Source organism: Cyanistes caeruleus, chromosome 1 (assembly GCF_971803275.1).
Source record: "Cyanistes caeruleus chromosome 1, bCyaCae1.hap1.1, whole genome shotgun sequence".
Lineage (NCBI taxonomy): Eukaryota > Metazoa > Chordata > Aves > Passeriformes > Paridae > Cyanistes > Cyanistes caeruleus.
In genome coordinates, this window is record NC_141701.1 from 107,244,512 (window position 1) to 107,266,275 (window position 21,764).

Here is a 21,764-nt window from a genome sequence, read left to right on the forward strand (position 1 = left end):
TGATGACAAGATGCATTTACTTTCAAATCTGAATTACATGCTATCTGTAAGGTACAGCATCATTATAAAGATTTATATAGCTGAGTGAACACTTTATTGTTGACTATTGCAAGAAAATGAACACAGTATCAGTTTCCTTAACAAGAGGACTAATTCAGTAATCATTATAAGCTTTATATAAACACTGATGAAAGATAATTAAAATAACTGTAGTAAATGAAGTGAGAAATACTGTTAAGAAATGGGAAACAGAGAAAATTATTCTGTTTTCCCTTTGTTTCTTTCCTGTAACTTAAAACCAGTGAGTTTTGTTTCAGCTTGCTTATGAAAAAATAGCAGTCTGGGCATTGATTGTTGCAAAAAAAAAAAGGAGTTTTACAGAGTGTGTAAGAAAAAAATCCCTGTGCTGGGTCAAACTAAACATCATTCTGGAGTTGCATCCTGTCTCAGAGCAGTCACTTGCCAACACTTCGGGAAAGCGCACAAGAAACAAGCAGGTGCAAAGTAATCTCTCCCAGGCTGCAGCAAGTACAGCACTGACTTACCTTGGACAGGAACAGTTCACCCATTCTGGGGCACTCTCCAAAGGTGAGGCTCCCTTTCCTGTGAACGTGGTCACAGTGGGCAATACCACAGGTAAGTCTTCATAAGGCACAGGAACAGTGCCACATGCCGGGCAGTGAATGATTGGAATGGGCGTTCCCCAGTACCGCTGCCGAGATATTAACCAGTCTCTCAATTTGTCACTCGTTAGGTCTCCACCTATTTTTTTCTTTTTGGCCTGCTGAGTAATAGCTTCTAAAGCCTCTTGCCGAGTCATGCCAGTGATCTGATTGAAAAACAAAACAAAACAAAACAAGTGACATAGAAAAAGAAAGAAAAATCTTTAGTTGCTATCAGTGAGAGTGCAAGAACAAACAAAACCAGTTTTCTGAGAACCAAAATAATAATTTCACTCTTACCACTGGTTAACATCCTGCTATCCAAGAGGCTATTCACATACCAGCTGCTCATTTGAACCTTCTTGCTTAAAGGATTATGTTCTTTATGGTCTGAATAGAAGAAGACTAAAAAAGAGTCTTGTAGACCCCTTCAACCATTATTGGCAGATATTTGAATTTACTGCTGATATCTTCATCGGTTGCTGTATGCCAAAACTTTCAGAATTCTATGATGAACATAAGGTAGAGACTGAGGAAATGCAAATGTTCGAACAGCTTTCCTTCTCCTGTGCTCATTTCAGGTTTTTCTATTCTTGCTTTCACATACTTTTTAACCACTTAGACCCTACCCTGCTGTGGACAGGATTTCTGAGCTAGAGAGAAAATTTAGGCCTGTCAGAGGCTCATCTGTTTCCAGGGAACAGTTCCTAGGAACAGTTTTTCTCTCCAGAATTGTTATTGTAAAGAGGTAATTTTTCTCCTAACAATAAGAACAGACATCCTTGATGTGTTTTCTGTGGTCCCACCAATGGGGACAAAAGGGGGTGCTGTTCCTTCCACCAATCAGGGTAACCTGGCTGGAAAAACTATATAAGGTTAGAAAACTTTGAAACAAAAAGCTGAAAAATTGACCTTGGTGGTGTTCATGCTTGGACCCGCGCCTGGTATTTCATGTCCTCTAGCAACACCCAACCACTTAGACATAATGTGTCGGCTACTAAAACACACATTTTCAAGACCTGTATCTAAAGATAAGATTCCTATGTCTCTTGAGGCATTCATGATACCACAAAGGCTGAAGCTGCATTTCAATGAATTTGTGGAAGAAGGACTAGTATGTTCATGTTTAGGTTAAGAATCTACTGAGATTATGAAATAAGAATCAACTTTAACACAGGTTAAATTATTCTGTTTCCTTTATAGAACTGAGACTAATACAGAGGAAAGTTCAACTTTCCTCTCATGTACAAAAGGAAAAACTTATTTTACTGCTACAGTAGAGACAATGTATTTAATCATTAAATTATTCCCAGAAATTTGGTAGCATAAGCTTGGCTTGATTTAAAAAAAAAATAAAAAAAATCTTTAATAATTCAAAGTATTTGGCACTCTTGAGAAAACAGACTTAATTTGCTTTGTTACCGTAAGCTGAAAAGAAATCCATACATGTATACCTACCTCTGCAGAATTAATGATCTTCTCCAAACCATTTGGAAATGTCTCAATAACTTCAGTGAAAGAAATACCCAGATTCTTAGCTATTGCAGCATCTTCTGCACTAGTACTAGGAATTCCTAGAATGGATGAAAAAAACATTTCACTGCTATGGCAGTCACTTTATAATGACTTACGTTTTCCCAAAGGACTTAAAGAAAATGATTAAAGAATAGTAAAAATGTTTTTTGTATTCTTTAAGTAGTGAAACTGAAACAGCAATAATTAGAAATATGTTTCTCAATTCCTCTGTAATTCAAATATTCATCAGTGTCCTGTCCTTCTTTCAGAAAAGTTTGAAAATTTGATGATTCTGAAAAAACTAAAAATAAAGCTATAAAATTTGGATAGAATTATAGAATTTTCAATATAACCATATTATCTAAATATAATATATTTAAACACTACAAATTTTAATTCTATTTGCTAATATGATAATCAAAGACTAAACAAAGAGCAAAGTTTTCCTGTTTCAATATTAATTTAGCTCTAATTTCATAATTTATTAAAATGTACCATAATGCAACAGTCTCAAACATTACTATCCGTTTAATTTACTATGAAAAACATGATTTGTTTATAAACTCAGGGAAACAATTCAAATAACATCAGTTTGAAATTCAGACTATAACTAGTAAGAACACTTCCTACTGATATTCAGATGAGTTACACAAGTCTCACTATTTAAGGCTCCCAATGCTCTCTTTTCCTCTGTGTTTTATTATTTGGGACAGTCACACATTTTAATTCTGAGGGTTACTTGGAGGGTTACCTTTCACAGTGAGTTAAGAAATTTCTTGCTTGCTTTATTATTACATGTATTCTGAAATAATATTAAGATGCTAACATTTATTATTTACACAGAGCTACATCTTCCTGCCTATTTTTCCTTTTCAATGATAATTTAATTAGTAATTTGAACCATCTTGCACAATTACTGTCATTGTTAAAAGGAAAAGAAACTTATTCCAACAAGACAATGCCAACATTAAGTTGGTGAAAACTACATACAGAAATTCTCAAAATATTTGCTGAGCACACTGGAATTATTAACTAAACCAGCTTAACAATCACTGCTTAGTTCAGGCAGTGAAATGCCTGCTCTACTTTAACTCTGCCAATATGTGGAAGTTTGGAAGCAGATGACTGAAGAAAATCAAACAAAACTCCCCTGTGACAAGTAACTTCTTAACTAGAAAAACACGAAATTGCTATTTTATCTTTCCAGCAGATGTACACTCTTGCCATTTCAAGAACAATATTTGTATCTTAATTTGTCAGAAAGCCCTGCAGTCTGCAACAGGTGACTTCACAATATGCTCTAAGAATGGAAAAAAGCATGTCCCAGTTTTTGGTCTGCTTCCTTTAGAAAAGATGATGCTATTAATGTACACTGGCAAAGCTCAACAGCTGGCACCCACAGCTTCCCATGAAGAGCTGGGCTGTTTCCAACAGACATAAGGCCAAAGTATGTGCCAGCAAACTGGAATATTTTAAGGAAAAATGAGATTAGGTATTTCAATCATTTGGCTTCTCCTGTATGAGGAAAACCTTTGTTTCTCAAAACCAGATTAAAGTCTAAAACATAAGATGCAGGTATGCTTAAGCAAGGTATACAGCCCAAATAGATAATTTCCATCAGGCTCTTGAGGGTCATCCAAGACATTTTTGCACAGTCAGCAGGTTTTATTCAGCCCAGTTGTGCAAAAATAGCCAATATTGGCAGCAGTGAAAGCAGCAGCCCCAGGACAGGAAAGAAGTATCAGCAACAGGGAGGTAACAACAGGAGTTAAGGGATAAGGAATGCACTGGAAAAAGGGAAGAAGACATAGTAATCCCATTAGGACTAGAACAGAATATTGCCTTCTCAATGCAGCCGAGACCACGGCAAAGCACAACAGTAAACAAAGAGCTTGGTGGGTGCAGATTAAAATGGACATGGTTTTTAAAACTAAGCAAAGTTTCTACTTTGACTTATTAGTACAACCATATTATCTAAGAGTATGTACTTAGCTGCCCAGTTTGGGGGACCAGGCTCCATATCCAGAAAAGGAGTAAGACAGGCAGCTTCATAGGACAACTTTGAGAACAGAAGCTCACTGCAGGTGATTCAGCATCCTCCAGCAACACCCTCCCCCTTCACCTATGGATCCTCAACTCTAAATCAGGTGCCTTACATTATGGGAACGCTACCTTGAGAGAAAAAGGATCTAAGATAACTCTCCAAGACTACCTGAAAAAAATTATTACCTATCCTGAACTACTTTACTAACCTCAAAACAAGTATTACTAGATAAAAGTCTAAGTTGGAAGTTTTGTACATTTACCATCTGAAGCATTTCTCTATAAGGATGTACATAATTAATGCAAACTTAAGACACACAAAAAAAAGCCAAAAATTAGGGCTGTTTGTCAAAAAATGGTACCATTCTGTTTTGATTAAGGATGGTGAGAGACAGCCAAACACATATGTTGTAGGTAACCAATTTTCTGAAGATATGCAGATCCTCAAACTCAGCTCATTAAACGCACTAATTTTGTATTTCCATTTAAAATTATCATCCTGCAAATTTCTTCACCCACATAGCTCCTTTTCCCTTCCTTCTTACCTAATGAACAACAGAAATCCAAAATCTGGGAGAGCGAACCTCTGTGTTCAAATATTTACCACAACAAGTATCTTGTGCTCCAACACAGCAACTGAAAACCATACTATTCCACTTACATATCTAACATCACATACCTATTTTAGTATCAAGAAAATTATCAAAATTGGTTTTTGCTGAGATGACTACAGGAATCTCCTGATTGGTAAGCAAATTCACAGCTGTCACTGAAGTAAGTGAGTCTGAAAACAAATGTAATGATATGGTAAATAAAATAGAAGATATGCTAAGAACATCACTTACCATTACAATACAGCTAATCTTAAACTTACATGAATTTTAAATAACAGTTTTCTTTAAAAAAGAAAGAAAATTACAAACCTATTCACATTTCAAAAAAGTTGAGATGCATGAAAATGCACAGTAAGTCAGATTGGTAAATTTTCATGATTAGAAAACATACTTATAAAAAGCACCTGTATAAAAACAGAGTAGGATTTTGATTATAACATAAAAATCGAGTCTTTGATCAAAATACAGGCTGCTGCAAAGTTGTATGGATTTGTTTTAGTAAGCCCTGGTTTATGTACTAGCATACAATGCTACAAAATCCCACCAAAAATCAGATAAAACTGCAGGTGAGCATATATCCTTATGATTTAATTTCTAACAGAAGAACTACAAAGCATGTGAAATCTTTTTTTTTTTTTCAACCTGTGTTAAAAAGCCACCTAAGTAATCTACTTTTTTCCAAACAGGGCATTCATATTCATATTACAGATGAGGAACCCAATGTCCACAAGCAAGGGGAGATAGGAGAGGAGAGAATTACGAGTAAGAACTAATGAACTGAAACTGATTTACAATATGCAGATTGGGTGGCTCAGCAAGAAAAAAACCAAATCTGAACACTACAAATTTTGAGGATTTGAACCCCAGATCTCAATTTGGGCCAATTTCTAACTTTTTCAGAGCCTTTAAGTTGATGATAATTTCAACCATTAAAATGTGGGCTGCTAAGAGCTTCCTTTCACCTTTCTTCAAAGCTAAGCTGAGGCTATGAAGGCTTCTATTGTAATGCATAAAATCTGCTTGAAGTAAAGTAACTGCAATTTTGAGAACAGGGCTGTTATATCTCATCATGCTTCTTAACACAAATGATACGTTTATTTATTTCTGATTACTACTTTTTCAAATTTTAGGTATCTGAGGTATTTATATTATACAGAAAACTTCCACATTCAAACCATTGCACACACAGCTTTCCTCTGTGTAAAAAAAATACAAAAGGGACAATTTAATTTTTTAAAAGCAACTAACCAAAAAGCGTCATGAGCAGGAAGCTGAGTGGGCAGGACACTGGTTTTAAAAATAACTTCTCTCTTCCACCCAGCAATAATTTTCATTTTATGCTGGAACCCAAAATAATAACTGCAGTTTATGAAGGTGCTCTTTCCTGAGCTCATTTGCTCACATCATTATTATAACTGAATAGAGAGAATGGTACAGGTACAAATGTAAGACGATGTATGCTGAGTATTATAATGAGATAATGAACAACATAATGGTCAAATCTTTATCTCAGGCACCTCCTGCTGTCAAAACTATTAGATTTGCCAGATTCTAAATTAACATATATTTTTGTAGGTAAAAAGAAAAAATTCAATGTTTGACAACTGGTTGTTCCATCTATTTAAATAATAGTAGCCTAAAATAAAGACATGCAATTCAAGACTAAAGGTTTTAGAACTTTCGGTTACTCTGCTATACAATAGCTTTTTTTTCTCTTCTAGAGAACACAAAAAAAATAACCTCCTAATTATTTAAATGAGAACACAGTGATGAAAGAGAATTACAAGACTATGCCCATTGAAAAGAAAACAATTATACTTAATTAAATTAAAATTTCAGTGTTACTGAGGGTTTTTTAAAAAAAAGTCTTGGTTAATGTGAAAATAGGGTTTGTATAAGGCCATCCAAAATTTCTTTTCATTTAAATGCCATTGTTGGCCTTTCATATGTAAAATGCCAATCTCAGCTAATTTCAACTGAAGAATGTCTGTAAGTATATTCACAAGTAGCACAAGTATACAATAGTAGAGTTATGTGGAATTGTGCCTCTTTTTTGAGGACTTTTGGCTGTCATTTTTCAGCTGAGAGTTTCTTAATTTAACTCAACCAAAGCCTTTGAGCTTGTTGTTAACATACACACAAAAAAGCTTTGCAAGAATTTCCACTTAAAAACAAATATAAAAATATACCATTGTCCTTATTAAAAGCAAATTCTGCACTTTTGTGATTTGGCTTTAAGCATGGATCCAATGAGGTACAGACATATGCATGAACACTGTGTTTGTGCAGTTACTGCTTTGATTTGGTTCAACTGCAAGAACTGCAATTTTGTTCTCAAAAATTCTCCAGGCTTTGCTCACCTCTTAGACAAGGGCTTTATGTACTCAACACAGTCAGGCTTCATTTTTTTTTTTCAACTAGCAAGCAGATTTTTAAAGGTAGAAATGAAGTACTTAAAAAAGCAGGTTCTGTACAACCAACACAATTTCCCACAAGATGCTGTTAAAATCAGATGTTATATAGACAATGAAGCCTCATCTTTACCAGTAAGGAAAAAAGAAAATACTGAACACCAGCCTGAAGTAGAAACAAAAAATATTCTGTTTACTCTTGTCATTTCCATGTTTTCCAAACAACAAAAAAATACTAGATCACAAATATGATGTCACAGATGCCAAATACAGGCAGAATTGGAGGTAGAAGACTTCAGGAAAGCAGTTAAGAACAATTAAAGCATTATCAGTTGACTGTGTAAGTCATGACTGCCATAGGGATACTCTGAATTTACTCCACTAGAGTCCTGTATTAACTAAGGATCTGCATAGTAGAGTATTATTTTACTATCTATCAGTGATTCACTTTGCTATGTATTAGTGATCTATTGACCACTTTAGATTGCTTATGACAGGAAGAAATCTTTGCTGGTGCATGAATTAGTTCTGCTGTCTTTGTACTAATGACAAATTACCACAAAGACATGAGACTTTCCAATGGGCTGACACAGTCAAATTTGGACTATTCATTTGTGATAGACAAGGAAACAAGAATATCTTCCATTGCTTTTATATACTATGAAGTGTTACAACTATTATAAAAAGAAGAATTCTAGCATAGCTGCTCTTGCCACATCTGAAGCCAGGACAGGCTGCTGTGACACAGTGTGACATATAGCAAGAATCAAAGGCCTGCTAGCTCTCAACAGGAACAGCTCCTGCTCAGCTTGATACACATTCTCCAAAGATCATTCTCTATAACTGTTGCTCTTCTACAACAAAATGCAGTACAAGAAAAATACCACCTTTCCCTGGGATTAACTCCCTCTGAAAGACTTCCTTGAAACTGCTATTCCCATGCAGCAGTCTGTGAGTTGGTAAGATACATAAATGGGAAGCTCCATAAATGGCTTCAGGTGTATAGGTGTAAGCTGCTACCTTCTCTTCTGTTACTTTGCCATTAACCTGAAAAAGAGCAGAAAAAAATTCCCACTGGAAGTGCAGTGATTATAGATTTCCCTTCCTTTCCAAACAGCTAATGAGTCTGTATCACCCTACAGACATACACAGATCCAAATACCAAAGCCAGATGCATTTGCACTACAGAAATTTTCCAGAATCAAACCTTGACAAAACTTACTTTTAGGCCTTGAGAAAGTTGCTTTACAGTCTTGCCTTAGTTTTTCCAAATATATCTATGAAATATAATTCTAATCCCATATGTAATATTGCACTGTGCTACTGAGATAGATTCAATCCCTGGCTAAGCCACCCAGAATCCTTCTATTCACTTTTAATATGCATGCCTTGTTTCCAAGAAACTGGAAGGAGATGCTACCTCTGAAGTCTAAAGAGAATTTAGGATTTTCTCAGCTACAATATGACTTTATACCATATTTCTCTGATGAAGTGAATGCTGCAACTTATGTACAGAAATAAAATAATAAAAGGTGGCACAACAAACAATTGGACATATAATGTAAATAGTAAACCTAAGCAACTTTTTAAGAATTACCACCTGGAATTATCAACCAAGGTTTATATCTGAGACCAGCTAACTGCAAAGTATATGGGGATCTTGGAAAGAGATTTTTCTGTAGCAAGTATTGACATAAATTGTTAGAAACAATTGATAAAACCAACTTTGATACAAAGTAATTTATAGAAATACAAATACAGCATCTTTTAGCAAGGTGCAAATCAGAGGTATTTAAAAGGTTTAATTTGTCTCAATTTGAAGTTCTAAAGAATTCAGTACTTTAAAATAAGAAGTCACTTTTAGAATGTTAGACCAGAGTAAATAATCACAAAGTTTTGAAGTACAAGGGCTGAAATTCAATCAGGGTCTCTGAAAATCTCTTCTGTCACTACCATATTCATGGAGGCTTTTTCATCTCTTGACAAAAAAGGGGAAAATCTGAAGTCTTTCTGTAGATAATGATAAATTTTTTTTCAGGTTTCCTTTTCCTTCCTCTCCTTTCTTTATATCTAGACTTCTCTGTAGCACCATCACTACCTAATGGTGTGGTTTCCATTATTTTAATTATGGTATATGGTAAGTGAAATAATGGACAAATGTAAGCTAAGCAGCTTGCCTGAGGTCAGCCTGGTTCTGACAGAGAAGGTGACATGCAGAGAAAAGCAAAAGCCCAACTAGATCCTAACTGACATGTGCAGTGCTACTTGATAGTGCACTTGGCACAAATGTTCTGGCTTTTAGGGAAGCTTATTATCTGGCATATATTTTGGCATAAATATACACAGCCAATTTACATCCATTTGAACACACAAACCCTTCCCTAAGGAGGATAGCAGGGAGTATCTCTTCAACCCTCAACTGGTGTTCTTCAGGAATCTGTGCAGGTCTGTGCATGAATATAATAATAATCCTTTTTAGGAGGCTTCAAGCTTTTCAGATCTGAAAATCCAGTCCCATCACACATTTCAGGAGCTGCAGCTAGCCCAACCAAGACAGCATGAAATATCTGACTTACCTTTAGCAAGAAGTCAAGAGAGCACCCAACGCAGTCACCTATCCAATTTGCTTGCATTTCTTTAATACCATACCACTCAGGGAGATCAGATAAAGCATCAAACATGGCCTTAAGCAACAAAAGAAAGAATTAGAACATTCAGCTTTTGTAAGCATACAATGGTTACAATGGTTATATGTATGGGTTTAATTATAACTAACAACAAAATGTTAAGGTTTTGGTAAAAACACTTGAGGAGGTAGCTTTATACTGCTGCTACCTCAAATTAATCTCTCTGAGAATAGAACTAACATGGTACAAGCCAGAGGTATGTCACTGCTAACAGATACCTTGTTATTAAACGTGGCCTTTTTTTTGAATGGACTAGACCTTAAGATACAGGAACAAAAAACCTAGATGAAAACAAGCACAGAAAACATTCCCAGTGGTTTTAACTTCTGGGAAGTGTAGGATCACTGAGCTGAACAATACTTGCAGATATGAAGCCTACATTTGGATTAGTGGTTTTAGACAATAGCCTAGAGATGGCAGTCAGACCAAAGGTGTCCTTTAAGGTGACATGTCCTAAAATTTTCAGGCTCTGACTTAAAATAGCATGATAGTTTCTAGATATCTGTTTTTTTATATTTGGTATTGATATTTTACCAAACACAACAGGCTGTAAAATGGATTGGGTTCTTTAAGTTGTATCATCCTGCAAAAACAACACTAAGCCTAATAACAAAGGTTCATATTCAAATCAAAAAATATACATAGTATTATAATAATATAACTCCTATAAGCAACCAGCAGTGAAGCTGGATTTAGAGGTATCAAGGGTCTATAGCAAGTCTTAAGCAGAGTGGCTGATGCATCTGGGGATGTTTAGGCTGGAGAAAAGAAGGCTCAGGGGGGACCTTATCACTCTCCACAGCTGCCCAAAAGAAGGCTGCAGTGAAGTGCAGGTCAGCCTCTTCTCTCAGGTAACAAATAACGGGACCAGGGGAAATGGTCTCAAGTTGCACCAGGGGAGGATACTAGAAAAAATTTCACCAGGGAAAGGGTTGTCAAACATCAGAACAGGCTGTCCAGGAAAGTGCTCGGGTCATCATCTCTGGAGGTATTTAGAAGACCCATAGAAATGGTGCTTAGGGACAGGCTTTACTGATGGACTTGGCAGTGCTGGCTAAATGGTTGGACTTGAGGATCACAAAGGTTTTTTCCAGCCTAAGTGGATCTATACTATGCAGCAGTGAAGAAATTAAGTGTTGCATCCTTTACTAGCCATAATGTCCAATAGCCAACTTGTAACTTCCATGCATATTTGCACTCAGCAAGAGTATATATATATATATACACACATATAAATATATAAAGCACATATATTTATGTGCATTCTGATGTGTGGAATGGAAGCATAAAAGTCTATTCCGAGTCAACTAGCATTTGTCTAAAAAATTTGAACAACATGATTTTAATCAATGGCATCTATAACAATGTAAAGGAGAAGACAGACAGATAATTTAAAGTTCATCTAATTTTTCACTTTGTAACACTACGTATTTTTGTTTTCAATACTGTGACTGTCCAAAATCTTTACTTTGGCAGAAGTACAGCCAGAGGCATGAGTCACTTGGACAGATGGTGAATATGCTGAACAATTACAGTCAAAATCGAAGAATAAGGCAACATGTTGAATAATTTCTCCTTCAGCTGTGACTCCCAACATCAAATGTGCAAGCTCTTTATTATCTCAGTAATTACTAACAACCTGCAAAGATGGACAGTCACTACCATGTGCTGCTCAAACTAAACAGTAGGTAGGTGGATAATTAGTGAATGCACACTTAATTCTTCTCCAAGAATGCATTTCAAGTTCTGTTTTAATGACATTCTTAAGTAATTTCAAAGTGAGATGCATAACAGTTAATATAAGAATTACTTTTTTAGTTACTGCTCTGTAATATATCTGTCATTTGAAATACAACAAAAGGCATTTTGTAAACGGTCCTTTGTAAAGTATAACATTATACCACCACTTGGGATTTTTATTGCTTTCTACATCTTTAAGAATAAAAACAATTTATTGATTATTATAAATAAAATAATGTTAGGCATTTGGAGGGGTTTTTATCACACTATATCTTTAATCTCTTTTAAGTCACAATTGCAAGCATACTATACCACAGAGAATTCAAAGTTCTCAATATTCTCATTAATTTCACTGTTCCAGAGACAACTAAGCTTTATCTACCATGATCAATCCATGTACTTATATAACTGTGAAAGAATAATGAATAATTGGAGATACATAGAGATACACACACAAAATACCTAGATATAGCCTTTGTAAGAACTTTACGCATTTTAGAAAGAATGAAATTGTGTCAGTACACACAGAACTGGCTGTTCACATTAGTTATCCATTCTGATCTACATCACATTTTGCTGGCAGAAGCAGCTAACTGTGCATGTGTTCTACTGAAACTGTACAGTCTGTAACTGTTTACCAGCAAAGCTTCCTAGATGTTATTTCACTGCAGTCTTCATATACCAAGATTGTCAATACCAGTGGAATAATGATTTTACTCTAATTCATTTGCCTTATTAGAAGCTACAGGCTACAGTTTGACTTAATCCAGTTCTTCTCTTGATAATGCAATTACTTCATGCAACTAAATGCAGGAAGAGCCAACTTTACTTCATCTGAATGAAGATAACTAAGCTTAATCTGCATGATGCAGCCTAGCAGGCTTTTCAAACACAAACCCTTTATAAATTAATTTATACATAAGCAATTTAGTCTGATACGAAACAAAAACCCCAAGCAAACAAAAAAACTTTAAAAATGTTCAAAATGGACTTATGATTCTCAGTTCTTTGTACTCAACACACTCCTTAGGTTTCTTGTCAAGGCTATGAAGAGCAGGTGAAGCAGAAAATGAACATGCAAATCACAATTTACGTGGGGTTACAAAGGCAAATAATACATTGTATGCACACTGCTATCATGTTAGTGTGTGTTTTGGAATGGTAAATTAACCTAGGATACTCACTAGCAGGAAAGTAGACAAACATTAATTCTTACACATGTGAATTCATTTGTACATTGAAAATTCATCTGTGCAAACTAGGACCTTTTAGAAGATAGCTTAAGGAAAACCCTTTAAGAAAGCCTTTCATTTTCAAATCCAGTTGCACTGCACTACAAAATACATGCCCACAAGTACATGTTAAAACTATTATCAATATAAAAAATTTACATGTAGACTATTTGAGCATACAAAACTCTCGACCGATACTAGCATACAAATTCCTGAATATTTTAAGTTTGTATTTGGGAAGTTAAATATTAACTCCGCTTAATTTTGCTTCCATGTTCTTTTTTAAAGATCACTGCCATGTCCAGTAGAACATTTTCTGAATCATTAGAGTAGTCCCATGAATTCTGCTCCAATTTTAATTTTGCAATTTTCCAACCCTGGTAGTATTCAAGGGCAGGGTGGATGGGGGCCTTGAGCAACCTGGTCTAGTGGGAGGTGCCCCTGCCCATGGCAAGGGGGATTGAGACTAGATGATCTTTAAGGTTCATTCCAACACCTTAACATTCTATGATTCTATAATTATTGATAATTTCCATTAAAAAAAAATCGTATCCTTAAAAATGTGCATATAACTTCTAGTTTTTTCTGCCACAAATTTGTTAACTAGATTTGTTAACACAGAGAAGACAACCAGCAAGAAGGCTCCCAGCACAAAGGCAAATAAACAAAAGTAAAACCATGTTGGAGTCAGCAGGGGACAAAGAACAATAGAAGCATTTCAATCCAGTAAGCAGAGAGTGATAAGATTATCAAATAAACTCATTTTTCAAATTTCTGATGATAACTTGACAGTAAGAAATTTGGAAACCCAAAAAAAGAAAAAGAAATTATGTAGCAGTCTTTCTGCTTTCATTTTTCATTACTTGGGAAGAGACAAGAAAACTTCAAATGCAAACATCTAATTACAGGAGAAATTACTCCCATTTTAATTAAACACAAGTCAAGGAATAGCATAAATACATTTTGGCAGCCTTTCAAATCTAAAGATAGACAGACTCACGCAAAGCTAAAGAAATCAAAGTTGTGTTCAGGGATGAGAATGATTTAAAGGCTCTTACACCTGAAGAAGTTGGAGATTGAGAATAAATCAATGTTTCATGGACTTCTTTACTCCTTCAGAACACGCAGAAAATTCTGGCACAGCCAGAAGATGAAAGCCAACTACCTCAGATGATCAGAGAGTAACTAAATCAAGATAAGTTTGCTGAAAATTCATCAAAGACGATGATGACCAAGCCTGAAACTAGAAATAACACATTGTATGTGAAAAACTTGTCTCGTATTTCTAGCTGTTTAGTCTGCTGAGGATTATGACAGAAACAGAACTTCAGCTAAGCAATTTTCAGGCAAAAAAGATCCAGAAAATCCAAGAATGTAAGAATTTCCCAAGAGCATCTCAACTCCAGAAGTCCCCCTGCTTATAGTTCAAAGAAGGATTCTGCTGAGCCCCTAAGAAATTCAGTCTCTGACTTCAAGAACTGAAGTTTTTACTAGATCAATACCTGCTACTGATTTCACACTTAGAGTAATTTAACTCCTCTATGATAGTAAATGAAATAAAGTGAAAAATCTAAATATAAACTATATAGTCAAATGCATACACTTTTTTTAATGAAGGCACTTCAATGAAATTTGACAGATCTGCAAGGTAACAACAATATCAGAATAAAAAAATCAGCAAAAGGTTGCATTTCAGAATAATTCAATTAATTAGCAAAATAAAATTGCATTCTACTAAATTACAATAAAATTTAAAAGCTTTTCTTCTGAGGAAGAGTCAAATAAATATCCAACCTCTGTTTGGATTTTAGTGAAATTCTTCACTTTATTTGATTGAACTCCCAAAAGAGCAAGCAAGCGTAAACTAAAGATTACATGAAATCATTTAATACAACTAAATATATTAACATATATTAAAGTACAAGAAATTAAAGCTAGGCTGCCCACTGTTTTATTTTGCATTCTATTGCACTGTTCCAACTGAGATTATATGGTACAGCTGGCATTTAATACCTTCTTGTTTTACTATTTCTTTTTCTCCTCCAGTAGTTTCTGTCAGTACTATTGTAGGTCACTCTTGACTTTTATTTCCCATGTGTGGAGCATACTGAAAACATACATTTAAGAGGAGCAGTAACACAGATACCGCGTATACTTAAAATTCTTCCTCATAAATGTCTGAACTGTCAGCAGTTTTCCCATTTCCTTACCCACAATTTATGGTCAACAAACACCTCTGGTGTGAATTACACAGAACTGAGGCAAATAAATGATCCCTTAAAAGCAAAAAGTAAATCCAGAATTATTTTCCAGATTTGCTCTTTAGAGCTGTTCCTTGCTTAAATTTCCAAAGAGTATCAAGATACTCCCTTTCTGAAAAAATGAATTATATCTTTGTGATGAGTAATTGATTCTATAAATATAAAAGCTCTTCAAAACATTTGTTATAATTTTTTTTTAATAGTTCTGAGTATTTACTGTTTTGATTAACCTTATACCATGCTGTGTTTAAACCAAGGTGAAAAAACCAGACTGGTCTGGATATCCACAAACAATTTTCTGTCTTGCCAAACTGACAAAACAGGTGCCATTTCTTATTAATGAAGTGCTAAGCAAGCTGAGGGAGCACTGCTCTTGGTCCCTGTCCAGGAGACAGCTCTCAGCCTGGCTCAGGAGGAAGAGTTTCAAAGTGAGGTTTATCAGGCCTGTTCTGTTGGGAGAAGACAACTATGAGCTAGACTTCAAGTGTGGCAATCAAAAAAAAATCACACACAAAGAACAAAAAAGAGCCAGCATTTCAGTTCTCCTCAGTGATGAGACATTACCTCCTGCTATCAAATCCAAAGTGATGCCAAGATTCTTAACATCCTGAAATGCATTACTTCAGTTTCATTACATTTCATTATCATTCTGCTTAAGGTCTCAGAAATAAAACACAAAATAAAAAAACCAAACAAAACACAATTTATTATGTTACTTTATTATTATACTTCACATTATATTAAATAATTCCAAATCTATTCAGATGACACAAAAGGGCTGTCAGATGCTGTGCAATGCTATAGAAAAGCGAGAGAAGAACTGTAGTTAAATTGTTTTCCCTTCACAGAGTGAGCACCATGCCCAACATTTGTGTTCCTGCAACCCACAGAAAATGAGAAGGTTTTTATTTCTAAATGTCTTTACAAAAAAAGCTTAACTAAGAAAGGGTGCTACTTATCTGTATGGCAACTGTAAATTGTAACAGCAGAATTTTGTTGGTTATGTTCCCCAGTATTTGAATTAAACAGACTGCCCTATTGCTGCGCAAAACAGGGAGATGATTTAAGGCAAAACTTGAAATTTTAAAGTTGCTTCTATTTTTTTTTATTCAAGAAAAGGTTATTTTCCAGGTATTTGAATGATATTTTGTACAGTAAAATATGAAAAAGAATTGTATAAAATTAATTTAGGAAGAATAGAATCTAAAAAAAGATTAATCTTGCCAATTCTGTTTTGAGGACTCAGTTGTCCATCCATAAAAACTTTCATAAAAGCAATTTACAGGTACACAGAGAAAATACTAACATTTACAGATAGATTTTTCCAATGAATCTGCCTACCAACTCAGCAGGGTAACCATAGCAACTAAATGTTTTAGCTTAAACATCTTAAATGCACAGACAACAATTTGAATAATAATGCCATCAGTTAAGGCATTATACTTTTATCAAAGAAATGTGTCAAAAGAAAAATGACAATTAAAATGTTCTCTAAAAATCCATAAAAGCTGCTAGACCATTTCACATGTACTTTACAGTTTAAAAAATGGGTCATGATTACTTTATTACTTTACATAAGCAAAATGCTTTCTACTAGGCATTAAAAGCATTAAAAGCACGGTAAATATTTCTGCCCTTTGAAACAAAGCTCATTACCAGCGGTAAATTGCCATGTGAGCCAACACTGCTTTGTTTGCACTTTTTATTGCAGGAAAGGAGTATGAGCTAGTGCAGTAACAACAACAACAACAACAAAAAAATCAAAGCAAATCCACAGGAGATGATTCCTCTGGACACAACAGAAATCTGAAAAAACAGTGTGTGTAGGAATGAAACACTGACTCCTGTAACACCCAGCTTCACAGACCACTACTAATCATGAAACTCCTGGCTGCTATTTGACCTGTAATGGGGGCACTGCAGATGAAGATTACTCTGACTGGTTTTTATTTTCATTAAGGTTGCGAGATACAAGGGAAAACATAAAATGATAAATGGGCAAAAGGGAGGAACACAGATGACTAGAATAGATCATCAGTATAACCTATAAAAAGGCTGAAAAGTTACAACAAAATTATTTGCGGATGTTACAAGTAGAAAATAGGTTGTACCAGACATATGGAGTCATTATTGCTAGCTGGTAATTTGCATGAAGAATTAATGCATGAAGATGAATTAAAAGTATTTTAAATGGAACTCTTCCTATGAAACAAGGTTATGGAAAAACTATTTTCTTCTAAGCCACACAGGAATGGAGCAAGTTAACAGAAATAAAGCTTGTTTTTTCAAAATACTCTCCCACTATGTCAATTTATAGAAAACTCAGGTATAACTTTGAGGAAGGAATAGGAAACATTTGCAGAGCCATTTTTCAGAAAAAGGGCAAGGAAGGTGGTACTTTCTGACATTTGATCTTGAATTTCTGTAAACTTTTCAGAAGAAATATTAGTCACCATTGAAGGCACAAGAAAAAAATGACCAGAATCAAATGGCTTTCCCCACAATACACCAAAATCAGATAAGGGCCTGATCGTACAAAGATGAGTGAGAAACTCATAGAACTCTAACCCTCTAAGTCTGAAAGTAGCCAAAGTTGTAAAAAAATACAAGTCTTCCCCAAAAGATGCAAAGATTAAGTTACTCTCAGATAGTCTCTTAGTGCCTTCCAATTTTTTAATTTCAAAATAAGGAGTGGAACTTCAGTGGATAGCAGAAATCCAGTCATACAGCTCACTGAAAGGCTGATCCACTTATCTCTACCTTTTACCAAACCTAGGAAAAACATCTCACACAAGGAAGGATTAAATCTGCTCTGTGCCTGTGAGCTTGTCCAAGCTGTGAGGAAATAAAGGGCCATATGTGTTCTGAAATTCTGGTAGTACAGCTCAAAGACCTAAACTAAGATCTCCATATCCCAATGATTTTGACCATGCTAACCTGACACTGTCTTGTCTTAACCTTGTGGACACATTTTAAAAAAAGAGAATTGGACAATAGATGTTAAACAGGCAATTGCCTCAGAAATGGGGAATACAGGACTCAGGATCAGAAAGGCAAGTTTCTCTTTCTGTTAGTGTCTAATGCAAAGCAAGTTGACCATGGATTTGAAATCCCCAGGCTCATTACAGACTTTTATGATGTCCCCTCAGATTTCCCTTTTATAGAAGTCTGACATATGAATTACCAAACAACTGACAAAAAAGGGAATTGAGATCCATAAAGAACTGAACTGCTGTACTAATTTATCATTAGAGGCACAGATATCTGAAGTCTCTGAACTTTAAAGAATTTCAGAAAAACAAAGCTACACTGGTAGTAGTTCTGGTCTGTCATGAAAGTCAGGAAAATCTCTTTATTGAAATAAGTGTGTTCAAAATCAGGAGACATGAAATAATCCCCCCTACCAAAGTGAAGGTATCATCACCACCAATATTATCCTCCTGAAATTGTATTAGCAATTAAAGATCCTTAGCTTCGTAAAGTTAAAGAGATTTCTCTATCCTCCACACCTATTAGGACTAGCTCCATGAAATCTGGACCCCCCACTCCAAGAGTAAATGATAAAGGTAAATTAATGTCTCCATCTCAATAAAGCTCACTCTCCTGGCAAGAGCTTTTGAAAAGAGGAGGGGAAGAAGGTTTGAGGAACAGGCTAGGAAGAGTGATTGCTGTAACCAGGGTATTCAACAATGCAGGTCAATGTGGATTCAGATGAACTGTGAACAGCCTGAACCCAAAGAAAAAGCAGACAAAAGAAACAGGAGGAAGGATTCAAGGCTCTCACAACTCCTGGAGAAGTACTGGCATGACTACCATAAGGAATGAAGAAATGTGTGCAAGGACATTTTGAGGATAATTAGTCAAATTATTCAGAAAGAGAAGCCAAAGTTGTAGCATTTCAGATCTGTAATTTGGCTCCTGTCAAAATGCTAATGTGAAGCTTCCTGATTATATAAGTGTGTGCACAGTTTCTAAGAGACTGAAATACTTGGCCACTATTAACTCAGATCCAGTCTCCCTCCAGTGAACTATCTTCAATTGTGGCTTGCAGTTCATGGGCTATTCAGAGTTGTATGGACAAAACAGTCTTCAGAAAGCAAACCACATCATGCTATGTTATCCAGTCTCTTCCAACTTGAAAGAAAAAAAAATTACAAAAGTAGGGACTTTATTTGTCTTTATCTTCCAAGCATGAAATCCATTTACCATCAGATACCGGACTTCATAGAGCAGAGCCTGGTAATCTGCTATTCTTATTTCAAGGTGTGTGTAGGGGGGGAAATTATTTTTCCCCCTCTACCACCAAATGTTTAACAGCCTTGCCAAAAGAAGCAAAGTGAGGCTGTTTAAAAAGAACCACAGCAACAAAAATAGGAGTGAGTGGAGGGTGAGTAAAAAGGAAAATCCAAACCACCTGCTGATTCTTGGTAGCATCTGTCACTGTACATGAAGTGGGAGAACATGAAGGTAATGCTTGCCAAAGCACTTGAGCTGGAAGCAGTATGGCATCATTCATCGATCTGGTTGTATCAGCTAGCACAGACCCTACAGAATATCAATCACAAACAGAACAAAATTGTGGGGAACCTTCACAGAAATCTGTAGAATACTCAATTGTCCTTTGCAGCAATGTTTTAAGGCTTTGTAGGAGTTGATACAAATGTTCTTCCTGAAATGAAAAGCAGAAGCAGCTTTTATTCATGTCACTAAGATGTTCAAGAACAAAAGATCACTTGCACATTTGGTGGGGATGTAGGTAGGGAATATGGCAGTGTCCTGAGGTGACATCTTTGGGGGAAGATGAGGGAGGCAAAAGTTCCTTCTGATCATAAGATAAGCCTGCTTACTGGGGAATGACATGATGGAGACGTGATCTGCCCAAGAGATTGTGCTTTTCCTGTAATACCATTTCTCAGGTAAGAGACTAAATACAAAAGACATATCCCTCCTAGTGGAGGGTGGATAAGGAGCAAGAGGTAATAATCCCATAAACCAAGAGTGCTTTCAAGGTTACTGAAAAGTTCCTTAGTCTTGTCTTTTGGTCATGGTGAGTAAAAATCTATGGCTGATTCACCTCTTTTAAAGGGATATAAGTAATTGGGTACCAGCATGGACACAGACCAGAAATACCAGCCATTGCTCCCTACAACCTGTATAGAGACAATAGAAAAAAGACATATCAGTAAAGATAGAAATTCTAATGGAGCTCCAGCTTCAAAATGAGGGAAACAGTGATTCGGGGCACACCCTAAAATATCACAAAGGTCATAATGAAATCTGGTGACAAAGGAACTGGGAAAAGAAAAAGCTCAGAACATTGTGTTTATTTTGTGATGGAGCAGACACGCTCCACTTTTGCTTCAGCTACTGCAAATGTTCCTTCCTTACTACCAGAACAGGCAGCAGAATGAAAAAACACATCTCAAGTACCTCTCTGTGTATGAAGAATCAAAGCATCAGGCAGAATATCTGAAGTTTTTCTTTTTGTTATGAATAGACCTAGAGAGAAACACAGACTTCTCCCTGGATCACAGAATCACAAGGTTGGAAGAGACCTTCAAGACCATCGAGATCAACCCAGCTCTAACATCTCAACTATACATCCAGTCTTTGTAAACACACATATCCAGGATAGGTGACTCCACCACCTCCCTGGGCAGACAATTCCAGTACATGTTTACCCTTTTTGTAAAAAAAGTTTTCCTAATGTTGAACCTTTATTTCCCTCGGCACAGCTTAAGACTGTGTCCTCTGGGTCTGTCAGTTGCTGCCTGGAAAAAGAGACCAATCCCACCTGACTACAGCCACCTTTCAGGAAGTTTTAGAGTGATAAGGTCACCTCTGAGTTTCCTTTCCTCCAGGCTGAACAGCCCCAGCTCAATCGTTCCTCACAGTGGAATTAGTGCATGATAGTGGAAATTTGGTTTCTTGAATCTGAGACTTGGGAAAAGGATCAAAGACAAATTTTTAATATTTTCTTTGGAGCAACTTTCTCAATCAGTACTTGAAGTCTCAATATACAGAACACTCAGAAGGAATAAAAACTTTACCTAGACAAGGCAGGAAGCTGACATTTTCATCTCAGAGAGCATAAAGCCAAAACTTTTGCTCTGAATTCCTAAGTGTGGAAACTACATTGTCCCAGCACAATCAAAATTTGAGCTCATAAGAAATAGGGACGTTTAAATAACTTGAAAACATTTTTAAAATAAAAGATAATGAAATAGTGTAGAGTATGAAGTGAAGGTCCAGATGAATCTTTAATAAAAAGTAGTTAAACATAAAGAGCTATGGTGCAGACACAAGTGGAATTGAACTAGGTGACAGGTTGTACTCCATTGCTTATAAAATGCCCACAAGTCCAATAGGTTGATTCAGCAAACAAGTTTTGCAAAACTTTACACTCAAAATATGCAGAAAAGCACCTGATGGTGAATACAGATGTTTATATGCAAATGAAGAATTTGATTTCTTCAAAAGTTAATTCCATACCAGTTACCTACAGTTCTTAAAGAGGTGAACAGAAGGACTTCAGAAGAAATCATTTTTTACAGAAGGACTTCAGAAGCAATAATTTTAATATACACACATACACAGGG

At 35.7% G+C, this 21,764-nt stretch overlaps 1 protein-coding gene across 3 annotated transcripts in view; it reads right to left on the reverse strand.

The window, feature by feature from the left end:
- LARS2 (leucyl-tRNA synthetase 2, mitochondrial) overlaps positions 1–21,764 on the reverse strand; it is an 84,126-nt gene that overhangs the window by 33,431 nt on the left and 28,931 nt on the right. For all 3 annotated transcript variants that reach the window (XM_086848179.1, XM_086848186.1, XM_086848178.1), the window contains 5 exons: positions 9,822–9,929; positions 8,133–8,292; positions 4,900–5,004; positions 2,121–2,236; positions 546–829 (listed from right to left, as the gene is read on the reverse strand). In XM_086848179.1, coding sequence (XP_086704305.1) covers positions 546–829; positions 2,121–2,236; positions 4,900–5,004; positions 8,133–8,292; positions 9,822–9,929 — 773 coding nt within the window. The remainder of the gene's footprint in view (positions 1–545; positions 830–2,120; positions 2,237–4,899; positions 5,005–8,132; positions 8,293–9,821; positions 9,930–21,764) is intronic.